The sequence below is a fragment of the Anopheles marshallii genome, chromosome 2 (genome assembly GCF_943734725.1).
Source record: "Anopheles marshallii chromosome 2, idAnoMarsDA_429_01, whole genome shotgun sequence".
Lineage (NCBI taxonomy): Eukaryota > Metazoa > Arthropoda > Insecta > Diptera > Culicidae > Anopheles > Anopheles marshallii.
In genome coordinates, this window is record NC_071326.1 from 676,547 (window position 1) to 692,010 (window position 15,464).

The window sequence follows — 15,464 nt, forward strand, 5'->3', positions numbered from 1 at the left end:
CACGATCCCCCTATGACCGCATATGCTGTGTCACACACCTGCGTCTGTTTGGTGCGGTTGCCTGTTACACATCTCTGTTGGAACACTGCAACAGAGGCTATTACCTACACAACGAAAAGCGTTACAATTCGTTGTTTGCAAAATGTTAATTTGGTACATTTGGGTTGTTGACTAACAATTTGCAGCAGATGTGTTGAGTGCCATTTTGTTGTATTGCTTGAGCTCTTGTTTCTTCAAGGAGTCCATAGAACAATCGTGACCCAAGCAATAGTTAACCATCAATTCCACTGTCTTGCAACTCTTCGTCATCACCAAATCTGTCCAAGTGGCACAATGATAGCCATCGTGAAGTACCTCATCTGCAGGGTGTTAAAAATCCGAATCCAGTGTCCTTGAGGGCTTTCCCTCACACAAATGGACGCACCGATTCGCCATTAACACGGTGACCATGTGCCCTAACCTAGCAGCTCTGCTTCACTATCAGTTGCGTGCTGTTGAGATTTCTTCCTTTTACATCGAACTGAGGTTAGGATTTACTATTAGTATGACCCCCTTCTCCATCAGCTGACCTTTTACATTTTAATTCGTCACGAATTTAAAATTGGCTACGCATCGTTTCTTGCGCCACGTTAGTGACACATTTGGAACTGCGGTGACCTTTCGTATCATTAGAAAAGCCAGAACTCCCCTGTTGCAGGACGGATGTGCAGATCGTTACGACCTCTGTGAAATTCCTTGAGTCACATTGAACGTGATCCAATTTTCCTATAGTGTGAGATCTCGCGTATCAATCGCCCAAACGCGCAGGATATCACCAAGGATTGTTATGACGCCTAATCGATCATATCAAAAATAGTTCAAGTGAGCACAACCGGAACTTATCAGTAGACACAGGTGAGCAAGATAAGATACTACCTTCACAAGGTACCTTGTGTACTAAGGTTACAGTCGCGATTATGCAACGCCGTTCTGGTAGGCCTTGATATCCATCCGTAACCATGCATTACCTATGAAGACGCCCCACAAAACATGCATTTGTCATTCGTTGCAAAACATTCCTTCCGCGTGGTTCGTTCACATTGCAGTTCCAAAATTCCTTTGTAGCCCTTGCACGGCAAGTGATATATTGCATGAAGATGGTGCTTGCTACACCACCGCCTGCGCTGTTGTATGATTATGGTTCGGTAGCTGGTGGCCAGCTGACGTCACGCCTCCAACTCCAAAGTCGCGTGTGTGCATGTGTACACACACGTTTGCACTAATCCGGTATCTGGCTGCCTTCTTTAAGCCAACCGTTCTCGTCGCCGTCTGGTACCTGTGTCTGATCGTTTCACTATTATTCCAACCAAACAACACATGGCATCCCGCCCGGAGGCCCTTCATTCGGTGCACCACCGTGGCGAGTTCCTGTTTTGCATGAGCCATAATTAAGCTCGCTCTTGGTGGGTTGATCGCTGTTTGACCCAAAGCGATACACCACCTTACCATTCGATAGCGACACGGATGAAAATGTGTAGAAGGTGAAGGCGAATGCACAACATCGCACGCGTTGCATGGCAGTGATCTATAGTTGCACCCTTAGGATTGGAATCAATCATAACACCGGGACTGGCAGCTTTTATTCGCTTAACCCTTTGGTACGTAATTACGTAAAAATAAATACCTCGTCGATTCCATTCCCTTCTTTCCTAGCTTGCATTGAGGGCCACGAAACGAAACTGATGTCCTCCTAATGACGTTCTTCACGTACACACTACAAAAGTACAATCCATTGAGGATCTCTAGAATAGGAACTACTCGATGCTTCTTCCCCTGCGAGCATACGTTAAATCGTTAACAAATTACGAATAGAACCAACCAAACAAAAAGGTGTCGTCTGATTGCTTACCGGAATACATAATCAAAACTTTACGGTGTCGTGGCTTTTCTTACCCAACGCGTCTTCAAACAGATCGTTTAGCCGTGCCTAATGACAACATTGTTGACAAAGATTCACCTCATCATCGCTTCATCATTTTTATTTGGTTCTGTTTTCCCCTCGCTACCAGACCTTACGATCTTCAACACCCGGCTGAGCAAATCGCGCAGACGACAGGCAAGCAGATACTCACCAAGCGGAAGACGACCAGGCGGATATCAAGAGGACTCTTGGGTCTTTGCTGTGACACCCGCAATGCTTCCCCTTGATCTCCCGCCCTGGAAGAACATTAAAGGTCGTCTGAAGAATGCTAAAAATAGTGATTCTAGGCGTCACGGGTCTGCAAATCCCTCGGATCATCCAATGACGTTACACCAGCCGCGCGCCCAAACGACTGGATAAATAAACAACACAGACGACAAAAGCCGGCATCGGGAACACGCCTTCCTCCAATAATGTACACACGTCCAATATGCGGTTGAGATCATTTCAAGACTAGTTCCTCGTTGCATGACCGTGACCCCTCGTGTAAACATCATGTAAGATCTCGTCGTTCTCAGCTTTTCGCCATCCTAACCACTTCAAATCTGGTTTGTCCACTAGCTGCCCTGAGGCTGCGATGTCCGGCATAGGTCCGGTCCCGAACGTACTTATCATTCCAGCATCACAACCATTCGATAATGACCTGAAGTGTTTACATTGGAATCCAATAGCCCAAAAACCGCTAAGCAAATTAACGGTTACCGTCGAAAAACGTTGATCGCAAATATTTCGCTTACGTTCCTTACAAATCAATGATCATTTTCTATGTTTACTCCTAATTTCAACTGATTGTTTCATAAATAATTAACAATTAGCGAGTCACGAACTGTATTGCTCCTGATTTGTGAATCAAAAATCATACTCACTCACAGTTCCTGTTGAACTATGCGAGTTCCGAAGGACAGTGAAAGTGTTACCCAAACCTTTAAATTAGATTCTCACGACATGGCACACATGTTTCTCAATATCCGTTCCATGAACGTGAACATGCAATCCGGCGAAAACGAAACTCAAAACCGGATTCGTGAACAAAAAGCAGCATGACCTTCCCTATTCGAGGATCAAACATTGAGAAAGATTTCCCAATAATAAATATTCTTGTAATATGATCTGATTCGTAAGTTTATTCCTTTATGACACGTATAAAACGAGTGGTAAATAAAAAAAATTAAAATTGTTTGTGTATTGAAACCATTCCGTTCACTGATCACCTTCAACCGCCACCTCCACAACTGCCTTCCGATAGAATGCACCTTCCGATACGTACTGCTTCAGCGCATTAGCCACAAAACTTTCGAGCGTAGTGCATAGTGAAAGCTTCTTTATCACATCGAATTTAAACTGTGCCACATTGACGTCGTTGTCCATTCTACGGTTCAGCAGCAGCTCATTGAAGCCGGCAGTATTCTGGAAGAACAGCTGTCCCCAGCGATGATCGACTATGGCGGACAGTAGTTTCAATGCCGCCATCTTTATGTTGGGGAATGGTACCTTAAACAGTTCGTGCACCAATTCTAGATCTTTGCTGTCTGTCATGGTTTCGTACCATTCTTGCGTAATGCTCCTGTGGGATAAAAAGTGGATAGATTAGACACCACACTATCGCTCAGATCATGCGCTTCATATACTTACGAGATCATGTTATCAATCGGTTCGCTGCCTCCCGTTAGTAGATTTGTGAGGCACTCGATCAACCGGACCTTGTAAGCTTCCAGCGTTGAATGAAGCACGCCCGGAAACTCCTTCAAAAATATTTCCATTTTTGACTTCTGATAGTTTAGAAAAACTTTTCCTTCATGTGTCGAGCCAACCATACCTGGAAATTGCATCAAATAATACAATAAGGAATAACATAAAATAGAAACATAGAAACAACGATGCAATTACAAACCTAGACAGTCGTACGCGATGGTCATCAACATCGGATCCTCCGGTGATGTCAAATCAAACATAAATGTAACCCATTCGGGGTGCCGGGCAAGAAACAGACCCGGCTGAATCAGTGCCGCACTGGCCAAAAACTTCAACGCATTTGGCAACACAAAGCGCACATACGGCGTTACCTTGTCCGGGACAAAGTTTGTGCACACCTTCCGGAATAGATCATGCGCCTCGACGTAATCATAGCCCTCCTTGGTGGTTAGCAACTGGGTCAGAATCTGTAGTACACTCGTCTGCAGCAGTACGTCATCCTTTTCGAGATCGATCAATGCGCGTTTAATGATAGGATCCGCTATCTGCAGATATGCCGGGTGCTGCTCCACTATTGTGCAAACGATTTCATACACCCGACATCGAATCGTTTCGTCCGAAGTAAGCACCGATAGCAAATTCTTCTGTACCACAGGTTCGGTAAAGATTGGTGGCAAGGATTTTATCAACACGTTCATCAGCGTGTTTACGTATACCTCCTTCATTGGGAGACATTGCAGAATAATTAGCTGGATGTTGTTTGGCGATATGGCTGCCGAATGGTATACCATGGCGGCTGCTCCACGCAAACCGAACTGCTTCACCGTGTTCTTTGGATGGGTCAGACATCGTTCGACGAACTGATCAATTACCACCGACCCGTTGGGGTAAAACTCCAGCGCTTTGTCGTAGATGATTCGCGAAGCGGTTGTGTGTTGATCGCTGGGAAGTGTACAATTTTCATCAGCTCGGTTCATTGATTTTCTATCTACGAATGCTAATACTAACCTGTTTGCATCGGCCAAAAACTTGAAGAGACTCTCCGAACACAGCATAACTTCATAAATGTCCTGATCTACATCGGCTAACTTGCTTTCCAGCACGTCCAAACTGTTGGTACGGGTCTCCTTGATGGCCAAATTACGCATTAAAAGTTCCAGTTGGTTCACATCCATGATTATTCACAAGAATATTCACCGAAACGCTGGAATAAACAAACTGCACCGACCAAAACACTCGTCATGCCAGTTGACATTTATCAAAAGGCTCAAGGTACATGTAGACCGGATGTGAGTTCATGTCTCAATGAACTCCAAGAAAACGAAATAAGAAAGTTAGTTTCACATGCCATTCGAGTGGCACAATTGTGCCATTCTTACAAAAACTACAACTACAAGGAGAAAATGAAACTGCAAATGAGAAACTGCGTTGCAAAAAAAAAATCACCGCGATATTGCGTGAGTAGCGAGATTGTCTGTGATACACTGTGTCGTATTTTGACCGCGATGCTCAAATTTTGTTACAGCTTTTTCCATAGTGCAAACCTAGCACTTCACTTGACAGCAATATCAAACGTAAACAACTAGCTATCGAAGAAAAGAGTCCGAAAAGGCTCGTATTCGTCATCGTTTTAAGTAAAGTTTATTTGCTGGTAATTTTTAAGTAACGTAACTGAAACAGAAATTCCTGTTAAGTTTGTTTGTGCAGTTTGATTTGTAGTGACGGAAGGAGGAAGTAAGTAACTTGCCTGCTTTTCTCTCCGTACCTCAATTACGTACATTAATCAGAACAGCTGCTTCACAACTCGATCCGCTGTTGGCCGGTTGGAATAAAATGATACACAGTTTGTTTATTGTTAACAGTAGCGGGTAATATAAGTAATACAATGTTTCAATCTTTGGAACAATACTAAATGCGGTGTTCTCATTCACAGCGATGTGTTTTTGGAAAAACATTGGCGCAGTGTAGTATCACGCACCTGTGTGTCCTACTTTCTCGACGTTCACCGTGAATCCGCTAATGTAAGTATGACAATGCGCATCGTTTTCTTTTAGCACACTAATTGAATTTTTGCTTCACAGAACGTACCACCGGTGCTTTCCACTCCTCACCATTATCTGGTTTCAATTCAACGCAATGGAATCTCTCTGGTAGCCGCTTGCAAGCAAGAGTTTCCACCTCTTTTCGTGATTGAATTCCTGCATCGCGTAGTGGACACGTTCGAGGACTACTTTTCCGAGTGTAATGAGAATGTCATCAAGGAAAACTACGTGATCGTGTACGAGCTGTTGGACGAGATGCTAGATAATGGGTTCCCGCTCGCAACGGAGTGCAACATTCTGAAAGAGCTTATCAAACCACCGAATATTTTGCGCACGATTGCCAACTCCGTCACGGGGAAATCTAAGTACGGTGTAAATGAGGCGATTTACTTGCGATGAAATTCTCATTTGTTCTTGGTTTGATTTTATTGCAGTATCAGCGGAACGCTACCGTCCGGACAATTGTCGACCATACCATGGCGACGTACCGGTGTCAAGTACACGAACAACGAGGCGTACTTTGATGTCGTGGAAGAGGTCGATGCTATTATCGATAAGAACGGGCAAACAATCTTTGCCGAAATTCAAGGCTATGTACGTTCTGTAGCTAATACGTGAGGAACGAAAGTCGTATTTATATCATTTACTTCCTCACTTTCACAGATTGACTGTTGTATAAAGCTCAGCGGAATGCCAGATCTATCTCTTTCGTTCATGAATCCACGACTATTCGACGATGTATCATTCCATCCGTGCGTCCGTTTTAAACGGTGGGAATCGGAGCGTATTTTGTCATTCGTTCCACCGGACGGTAACTTTCGACTAATGTCATATCACGTCGGTTCCCAGAACATCGTAGCCATTCCCATCTACGTTCGTCACAATCTTGTGCTGAAATCTGGCGAACAGTCCCGGCTAGACATTACCGTTGGGCCAAAGACGACAATGGGACGGACGGTTGAAGGTGAAGCAGACGATCTATGACGGCGGCAATCTGGAGCGTACAAAATTAATAGTTTTTCTTTCACTATCGCTGCAGGTGTAAAGCTGGATATTTGCATGCCCAAAGCAGTGACAAACTGCTCGTTGGTGGTAAACCAGGGCAAATACACGTACGACACAGTGAACAAAATACTTCACTGGGACGTCGGCAGGATCGATGCGGCAAAGCTGCCCAATATTCGCGGAACGGTAAAATCAAGCAAAAGTCCCATCGCTTTACCTCTGATTTATCTATATTTGCAAACGTTTTGTACAAATCCCGTAGGTTTCTGTTGCGGCCACTAACTCCACTCTCGAAACCACAATCGACAGGTACTTTAACATTTCACTTATGAAGATTATATGCCACTAACTTTCTTCCCTTATGCTGATTTCATTCAGAGTACACTTCACCATCTCCCAGATGGCCGTTTCCGGACTGAAGGTGAACCGATTGGACATGTACGGCGAAAAGTACAAACCCTTCAAAGGTGTGAAGTACGTGACGAAAGCAGGCAAATTCCAAATTCGTATGTAAGCCCTGCGAATCGATACGTTATTTGCTTTAAGCGATAAACTTCCAATTGTGCTGAGCGAAGAACAATGAAACCTAAACCAGTATCAGGTTCGTACAATAATTTGATTATCTTTATTACCCTTAATGCTCTGTGCGTGCGTTCTGTTTGGTGTGAAATAAGAAAGAAAATTGTGTTAATTCTCCACTTTCCAACCCAACCCCTTTGCGCGGTATTGCAATGTTAGTATCATAAATACCTCCGTTGGGAGGTGGATCTATGGACCGACACACGACACGACTAAGTAAGGTGCTGTGCTGGTGTTAAGTATCATAACCCACAATTTTTCGTTAAGTTTGTTGCAAATTGTTTAAGTATTTTAGGCTGGGAAATTGATACGATTGACTGCAAAAGCTAGCATCCTCGTGCTGGGCAGGTTTGTACGGTGCATAGAACTGCCCAGTCCTGACTGTGCCGGCGGGATGATGCGTATGATGGTGATGGTGCTGCAGCTGTGACACGACAGGAGAGAAGATGGAACTTAACGTAGAAAACGACAACGAATACGGTGTGTCTGGCTTTTCTACACCAAACCCAAGCCCGCTTGCCGAAGGAATGGTACCGGGATGAAAAAAGTCTTCCGCCTTGGCACTACTTCCACTACCCGTTGTTGCACTACGCTCGTTCCGGCGGAACTTTGCCCGTCGGTTTTGAAACCAAACCTGTAGAAGGGTGTTTCGAACAGTCATTTTTGAATGTACAGTTCTTCAGTTGCATCCTACCTGAACTCTGGCCTCACTGAGACCCACTTTGTTCGCTAGTTCCTCTCGCACGAACGCGTCGGGATAGTGTGTTTTTTCGAAAATTTTCTCCAATGCCGTCAGCTGGTTGGTGGTGAAGGTGGTCCGATTGCGTCGTGGTTTTTTCAGTGAGCAAGATTTTGACTGCATGTGCATGTCGGGTTTGTGCAGACTGTCTTCCAGCTCTGTTTTAAGGATAAGAATGGGAAAATACATAATTAAGTCGTTTATAAGTTTGTTACATGTAGTGATCTCTAATAATACACACACAAAAAACTGTTTCAGATGTTTATAAATGATTGTCACTTAACGCGACACTCGCCCAGAACGACATGGGCGATTAATGTTTGTGCTAATTTAATTTACTTTACACGCACGATTAACACCCATCACGCACCTACTGTATCTCGAAAAAAACGACCATTAATTCACACCATAAGACCTATCCTATCCGAGTATCCTCATCATGTTCTCGTTCTGCTCGTTTAGAACTTGGGCCACCAAAAACCCCTCTGAGCGCAAGTCGGTTTACTGTGGCACACTTTATGTGTCACAACAAAACCACAATCGCGATGATTGACGGGCCTGGGATCCCTGGGAACAAAGGGGAAACTTAGAAGGTTTCGCCTTTGGGTTGCCTTTGGGGGACGATTGGAAGATCAGAAGCACGTGCATAAAATGATAAACAAACACAAGCTGCTTTACACAGCCCTTTCTGATGATTGATGAGCACTTACGCGCTTTGTTACTATTTATACGAAAATTAAATCATTATAATTGCTGACGCAAGTGATTAAAAAACAAATTCTGAAGGCTTCGCGAGAATTGTTTGTAATTAAATCTAACGATAGGATTTACTGTGATCAACACTGCTTAAAAAATCATTTCACACATCGACACGGTTGATGCAACTAAAAATAAAACATCTTCCCAACAAAATAACCCTTCTCCCTCGGGAGACACAACAGGGTATCCAGTAAACCAGTAAAAAGTCCCCAATTAAATAATTTACCTTCCCCTTCCCGCCACGATCGCGTTCTTCCCAACAGATTTTCCCGCGCAAACGAACACAGAGACTGCACTTGAAACTAGCCTCGTTAAAATGATCATGAGGACCGGTAAGGAACTCTGGCGAGCAGGCTTTGAAGATCATGAACCGAGCTGCCTTGTGCAGCGAGATTGCAGAAGACGGAAAACCTAACTGACTGACTGTCTTGACTGACTGCTGGAAATCGGCTGAAGCGGAGACAGTTTGAAAGCGATACACATGACTTAATCCCAACAAATCAGATCATTTTACAACTCACTAAACCGTAACAACAGCCACTCTTCGGGGGCATCGGGGGCATCTTTTTTATCCCGCACCCCGGAAGATCTATTCTTGTTCTCTTCCCGCAAGCAGATAGGGGACCCCGGTTGGTGACGAGTTCCCGTCATTAGTGGCTCGGCTGCTTGCTGTGTCATTTGCGCGGTTCGCTTCAAACGGTTTTCACCACACGCGCAGCAGTAAGCGCACGGAAAGCAAGGAGTTAGGGGCTTAAGGTAGAGGAGAAGCGCCAGATGAGCCGCCGGGATCAATGATGGATGGTGAATTATGCATGTGAGAAACGCTGTTGGTGAAACACAACTGGAAGCAATAAAAAACCTGGAGAGAAAAGGAGGAGCGCAAGCGTTGGGCAATTTCTTTTCGCAACCGGCACTGCAGTTTCCCTGGGAGGAAAAAATGATCTTGGAGACAGGTCGAGTGATTCTCGATCGTAAACTGCACGGATGCAAAGCATCTAAATCACGAGCATTGCTGCCAAATTGCTTTGTTTGACCGAAATCCTTTCTTCCAGGGAATTTGGGTTTGGAATTTGGATTGGAGGGAACTCGTTATCTTCCTGTCTTTTGGAGATTCGTTCCAGTTGAGATTTAAATCCAAACATGTTGACGAGCTACATTTACGCAATTTCCAACCACACACAGAACCGTGGAATTCTCACAGGGAACCATCGTACGGAAAGGTCTCAAGTCTGCTTCAAGATTTTCCATTGCAGTCTGCTTCTTCTCATTAAATCTTGGAATCTTGAAAATTATTTAAATCCCTGCAATGGAATGTTAATAGAGGTATGAACAGAGATGATTACTAGGAACAACTGTATGATACAGCACACAGCCCGGGTATGTCATCCGTTTCAGCACGCTTGTTAACCAGAACACTTCCGCTTTAACTTTCTTTTTTAAGGTTCCCCTTTCTTCTCTGCACGCTAAGCGTGTTGACATTCCCTGTGTCATCGGTGTCTCTTTCCATTTACCGATCACTGTTGCACCGGGTCACCAAGATCTAACGCTTCGTCCTTCAATCCTTTCGAGGCTAGGCTTGAAAACGACAAAGTGTAAAAGACGCAACAAGCGATCGTAGCGCGATCGTACATGCATTTCCCAGCGCTTGTTCAGCGGAAATGTAGCTCAAGTGCATTTTTTTCCTTCTCCCTTCTATTCAGACAAATGACACGAATCTCGAACACGAGCATAGAAAAACGATTTCTGCAGCAAACCTGCAAAATGTTTGGCAAATTTCTCCCAACGGCCTAATAGCGCGTCGTTCCTTTCGGTTGCACGGATGCATGGGTTTCCTCTCGAGACAGGTCAACAATTGTCGTACGATATCTTCCTATTCCAACAAGTACCACAAGTGTAAACCACTCTTGGCTACATGTTGAAATTCTCCATATGTGTACCTTAAAATATCTTTCTATTGCGGATATTGGGAAATCATGGACAGCGATTATCATTGCATGTCAGAAAACATTGAGAATTCGCATTTTACCTCTTGGGGTCGTTACTTATTGGAATATTGACTTCTGTAAGATAGATCTTTCCTTAAACTTCACCTTCATGATTAGCCACTCTTCGACAGTATGGCACTTTACCAATTACTTTTAAGACATCCAATACATATATAATGTTTGATAATATCACTCTCAATTCTCACGCACTGCAAACGGGTCGTGTTTATGGGACGTTTCTTACTTAGTTTTCCTCCTCTTGTGATCTTCCCAAAAACAACCACGGTGGCACCCATATGACGCGAGGAGATGATTTTGCCTGTGCGTCTTGTGTGTCACTGCATCCGCATATCCTCGAAACGAACCTCGACAGCTTCACGTTGCGGCAACGCGCAACGACACAGCCGACGGACGGCGCGCAAACGGTCGGAGGATGGTTTTGTGTAGATATTATGGCTGAATTATTTTTGGAACAATCAATCCCAATTACGACGGAAGCCTGTTGAAATGTCCTCATCTGCTGCCTGGTTTTCCAACACGCCACGTGTGTTTGCGCCCTCGACGTCGTCGCAACCGCTCCCTCCGTGTCATCGCACCAATCGCTTGCGGTATCCATTTCAAAGGAAAAGATAAATTTTTACACCGTCTCGCTCTTTTTAGTACTTTTCCCTGGGAGGTTAGCAAAAGGGGTAAAACGTGTCCCCCGCACGAACAACGAACGATTTATTTTAAAAAACGAGTTGTGACCGAAACAAAACTGTAATTGCATAAGTTTAAACGCATCTCCGTGTTGAAACGGGGGCAAGGTACAACATTTCCGGACCATGATCGACACCGGTTGGAGAAGTTGTCGTTTGAAATATCATCATGATCGTACGACAATGAACTCCAACACCTTCCTTCATCGTGCGTTACCCACTGCTGTTCTCGGTCCTCCGATCACTTCTCGGAAAAGGTAATAAATGAGTTTTAAATACGACTCACTTTGTGCCGGAAGCATGTAGCGGACTGATTGATTTTCGGAAAACTCGTTCATTTCCCTCATATTTTATGTGTGGAAATTCGTGCAGCCAGAAGAATTGAACACGCGAGACCCGAAAACCGAAGCATAATCTGCAAACGGCACGCCAGAGACTGAACGTGATCGGTGTGTGACGCAAAGTTAGTCGCGCAACGGTCATATCATTCGTTCCCTACGCTAACATGCCATCAACAATTAGTGGCGATCCTGTCCGTTCTCCTGCTAGATGACAGTAAAAACACGATCATCGTTTGCCAGATGTTTTTCCACCCCGCAGCAACTTGTGGCTACATGAATCTTGCCATCCCATGCTTCGTGATCACGTACGGAGGTTGTAAATTATTGCTCGTTACTACTATCACCTAGCCAACCTTTACGATTGTATAAGCCCATTTTACCGCAAACGATGTCGTACGATCTGGGTCCGATATCAAAAGAAAATGTTTTCACTTTGTAGGGGGGGGAAGGATTTACTTGATGTTGAAAGCATTTTCTTTTTGTACAGACGTTAATAATTTTAACAGATAGGAGATCTACGGTTTTAATCTAGTTTCGTTGATTTTTTTCTCAATGGACACTCAAATTGGACGTTATACGTTGGCGGTCACAGTACGCTTGTACGATCGTTTCCGTTTGAGTGGAAAACACATCCGCGAGGTTTTTGATCGCTGATTTGTACATGAATGATGTGTAATTGCCACCGACAGCTTATTTTTCCAATGAAATCAGTTGTTTTAAGATGTCCAGTAATACAAGGTGTTCAATATGTTCGAATACAATTTCCAAATGCGATGAAAAAAAAACTAGTAGCTATGGAAAGCTATGATTATGCAGAAGGTTTGCAACATATCTTTAGAAAAAAAACTGAGGTACTTCCATGAGAATTTTATCCGACATGTGAGAATTACACTCTGGAACTGGTCCAATTCAATGTCCTTCTATTCGTTGAGAATCGACAGAATACAGAACCATACAAAAAGTCAAATCCGGGGCGATTGGACTCCACACATTTTCTGTTCAAAAGTCGGTTTAAATCACTCAGAAATCAGTTTTGGTCCCAATTCCTGCAATTTCCTGATGGACCGTCCTGCTGGAACAGGTATTGCTCAGCTACGTAGTGGTTTCGGAGACTGGAGGCAACTACCTGTACCGACAGCTATTTGTTAAAGTACGCTGCGTTAAATATGGTGTCGTTTTACTAAGAGAAGTCTACGCGTTTGCAGCTTTACACATGACTCCTGTTTTGTGCTGATCCCTTCGAAAGCAACACTGCTACTGCTAGAACGTCAACACATTGCACAGTCTAAAGCGAATAGGTGTAGTTAAAACAGATAACAATATCAGAACAGAATACGTATGTACATGGGGGAAAAAAGAATAACGCGTGCTTGACGATGTAAATTTGTATCAAAACCTATTGAACACCCTGTATGTTTAAATATTTTCGTACACGAAAAAAAGTATTTTAAATGTTTTTGATATGCTTGTGGGAATACCACTGAATGAATATCAACAATTAATGTTGCTGTAGCGCTGTCGTTACCAAATCATGGGAACAACCAAAAAGATGTAAGCGTAGAGAAAAGATATCCATAAAACTTTGGTGTAAAAAAATGGTGTAACTTATATAAAACTACTTTAAAAAAACATGTTATGTTCAGCATGTCGATCATACCATCCTTATCCGCCGACACTGCTATGGATGATTCCGTCGGCACCATCGCCCCAGCAGCATCTGATGTGCTGGATGTGCTGTTTAACTGCAGCAGATTGCTCATCAAAAATCGATCCTTCACACCATGTCGCGATTTTTTGTCCACATTCGCAGCGATAGCGCCGTTCAGTCCTGTCGTCGCATCACCTTCGATGGTTAACCCACCGAACCCAAGCTCCACGTTGCTACCTTCGTAGATCAGCGGCGATCGATGATCGGTCGCCATTAATCGACCACTGCCAAACGGATGGTGTCCTGTCGCGAGGGAAAGCTCACCGGGTCCGCCTGCCACGTAGTAGCGACCGGTTGGATCGGAAATGGACGGAGAAACATTGTCACAATTGGGCACGATCACTTTACCACTCTGGTCGCTTTGGTTTGCACCGAGCGGAAGATCATTGTTGGGCACGGCAATATTCGACGGACATCCCGGCGGCACATCATACCAAACACTGCCGGGAGGCGGCTTACTGTGGAATTGTTCCTGTGGTCCAGCCGTTGCACCTTCAAGGATGCAACTGGAACCTCCCGACTCGCCGTAAGGTCCCGCCGTAACGGTCGCACCGTAGCAATTCATGATGAACTCGAATGAATTCCGTACGTCTGGCCAATTTTACTCACAGCATCCTTTTTTTATCCCGAACCCAAACTACACAATCGCACACTTTTCGCTTTCGATTACTTTGCACACAAGAGAGCAGACAAGATGCATTTGGCATTCGCTTCCGAACATTAATGAGCTAATTATTTAATTTCTTAATTGTTACACACTTGTTCACCCCTCCTTTTCCGCACCGATCACGCACACACAAAAGCGCACGATTGCACACACATCTCAGCGTTTCGGCGCACAAAACATTCCCACCGGTTGGTTATGCACTTCCAGTGCACTGCTGCTGATGCACTTCCCAGGCTCGTCTCGATCGCAACATACAATATCGTGTCTGCCTGGTACAGTCCTCTTTCGATAATTAAAATCAAATGTGCTGCAGTGGTTATTTTATTTTTACTGCGACTTCCATGCGCACAGTGGCTTAAATCAGTATAAGTACAGCCTAGCAGAAGGGTGATCGTACCTCAAACGTTAACTGTAGGCGGTTTAAATTCTGGCGCTCGTTTGCCACAACTATTTTAGCTTTCATTTTTTAGCTGCTTTTACTATTACTTACTTCAAAGCCAAAACTGTTTCTATTTTCCGTTCAAATTTACATACAATTACATCAACAACTGTACAGCTTCCACGTGTGATTGGCTCACTTGAAAAGTAGTACTTTTTGTGCCTTCCTCGGATTGGATGAAGGGTCTTTCGCATGATACGATCGCTCCTCCTCTTTTGTGGTTCTCGAAACTCTTGCCGAATCATTTTTCCGTCGTGACTTTCGTAGTGTTCGGTTATATCTATCGCTAGAGGAATCTGGGACATCCCAGATAGAAGCAGAGTTCTCTGCAGTGCGACTTTTGCGTTTACAGATGAATTAGCAAACAGCTCCAAATCTCTTAAGCTTCGCGATAGTCACCGAATTTTCTACATAAATTACGTGCAACTTACAAATTGGAGCAAAAATACACTTCAACCACACTCCATTGCTATGCAACGGATTAGTATCATTCGCGGATCAGGAACAGTTTTGCCAACTGGTAAAGAAAGTTGTTCATTCATTCTAAAAAATATAAACGCAACACACGGTAGCAGTGATTCTGGACATATAATTTGTTTATTTTGCTTTTGTGCTTTTGCTATTTGGTGGACATCGATTCAAGATTCAGAAGATTAAATCAAATTACTTTCCAAGTGCGGCCTGAACAGGCATAATTTTGAATAACACACCGGTACATGAAATGGATTTAATATTGGTTTATGTTTCACTTCTAGTCAAGCAGATCAAAATGCAGGCTCTTGGATTAAATTTTGATTAACTTTTGTAATTTTAGATACGTCGAGAATATTTTAATTGGTGCTTTCAATGA

General features: G+C 43.8%; 3 protein-coding genes across 3 annotated transcripts; 1 reads left to right on the plus strand and 2 right to left on the minus strand.

The window, feature by feature from the left end:
* Positions 1-3,160: 3,160 nt before the first annotated feature.
* LOC128707744 (26S proteasome non-ATPase regulatory subunit 5) lies at positions 3,161-4,827 on the minus strand. Its single transcript, XM_053802703.1, has 4 exons — positions 4,661-4,827; positions 3,852-4,594; positions 3,593-3,776; positions 3,161-3,524 (listed from the first exon to the last, which is right to left on the minus strand). Exons 1-4 carry the CDS (start codon positions 4,825-4,827, stop codon positions 3,161-3,163), a joined length of 1,458 nt encoding a protein of 485 aa, XP_053658678.1.
* A 658-nt stretch (positions 4,828-5,485) lies between these two features.
* Positions 5,486-7,213, plus strand: LOC128707132 (AP-3 complex subunit mu-1). The gene is made up of 8 exons (XM_053802078.1): positions 5,486-5,520; positions 5,586-5,673; positions 5,734-6,059; positions 6,129-6,288; positions 6,358-6,658; positions 6,734-6,885; positions 6,962-7,008; positions 7,078-7,213. The coding sequence occupies exons 1-8, from the start codon at positions 5,486-5,488 to the stop codon at positions 7,211-7,213; spliced, it is 1,245 nt and encodes a 414-aa protein (XP_053658053.1).
* Positions 7,214-7,540: 327 nt separating this feature from the next.
* Positions 7,541-14,073, minus strand: LOC128719984 (homeobox protein MSX-1-like). Its single transcript, XM_053813628.1, has 3 exons — positions 13,458-14,073; positions 7,973-8,175; positions 7,541-7,912 (listed from the first exon to the last, which is right to left on the minus strand). Exons 1-3 carry the CDS (start codon positions 14,071-14,073, stop codon positions 7,541-7,543), a joined length of 1,191 nt encoding a protein of 396 aa, XP_053669603.1.
* Between the last annotated feature and the right edge of the window lie 1,391 nt (positions 14,074-15,464).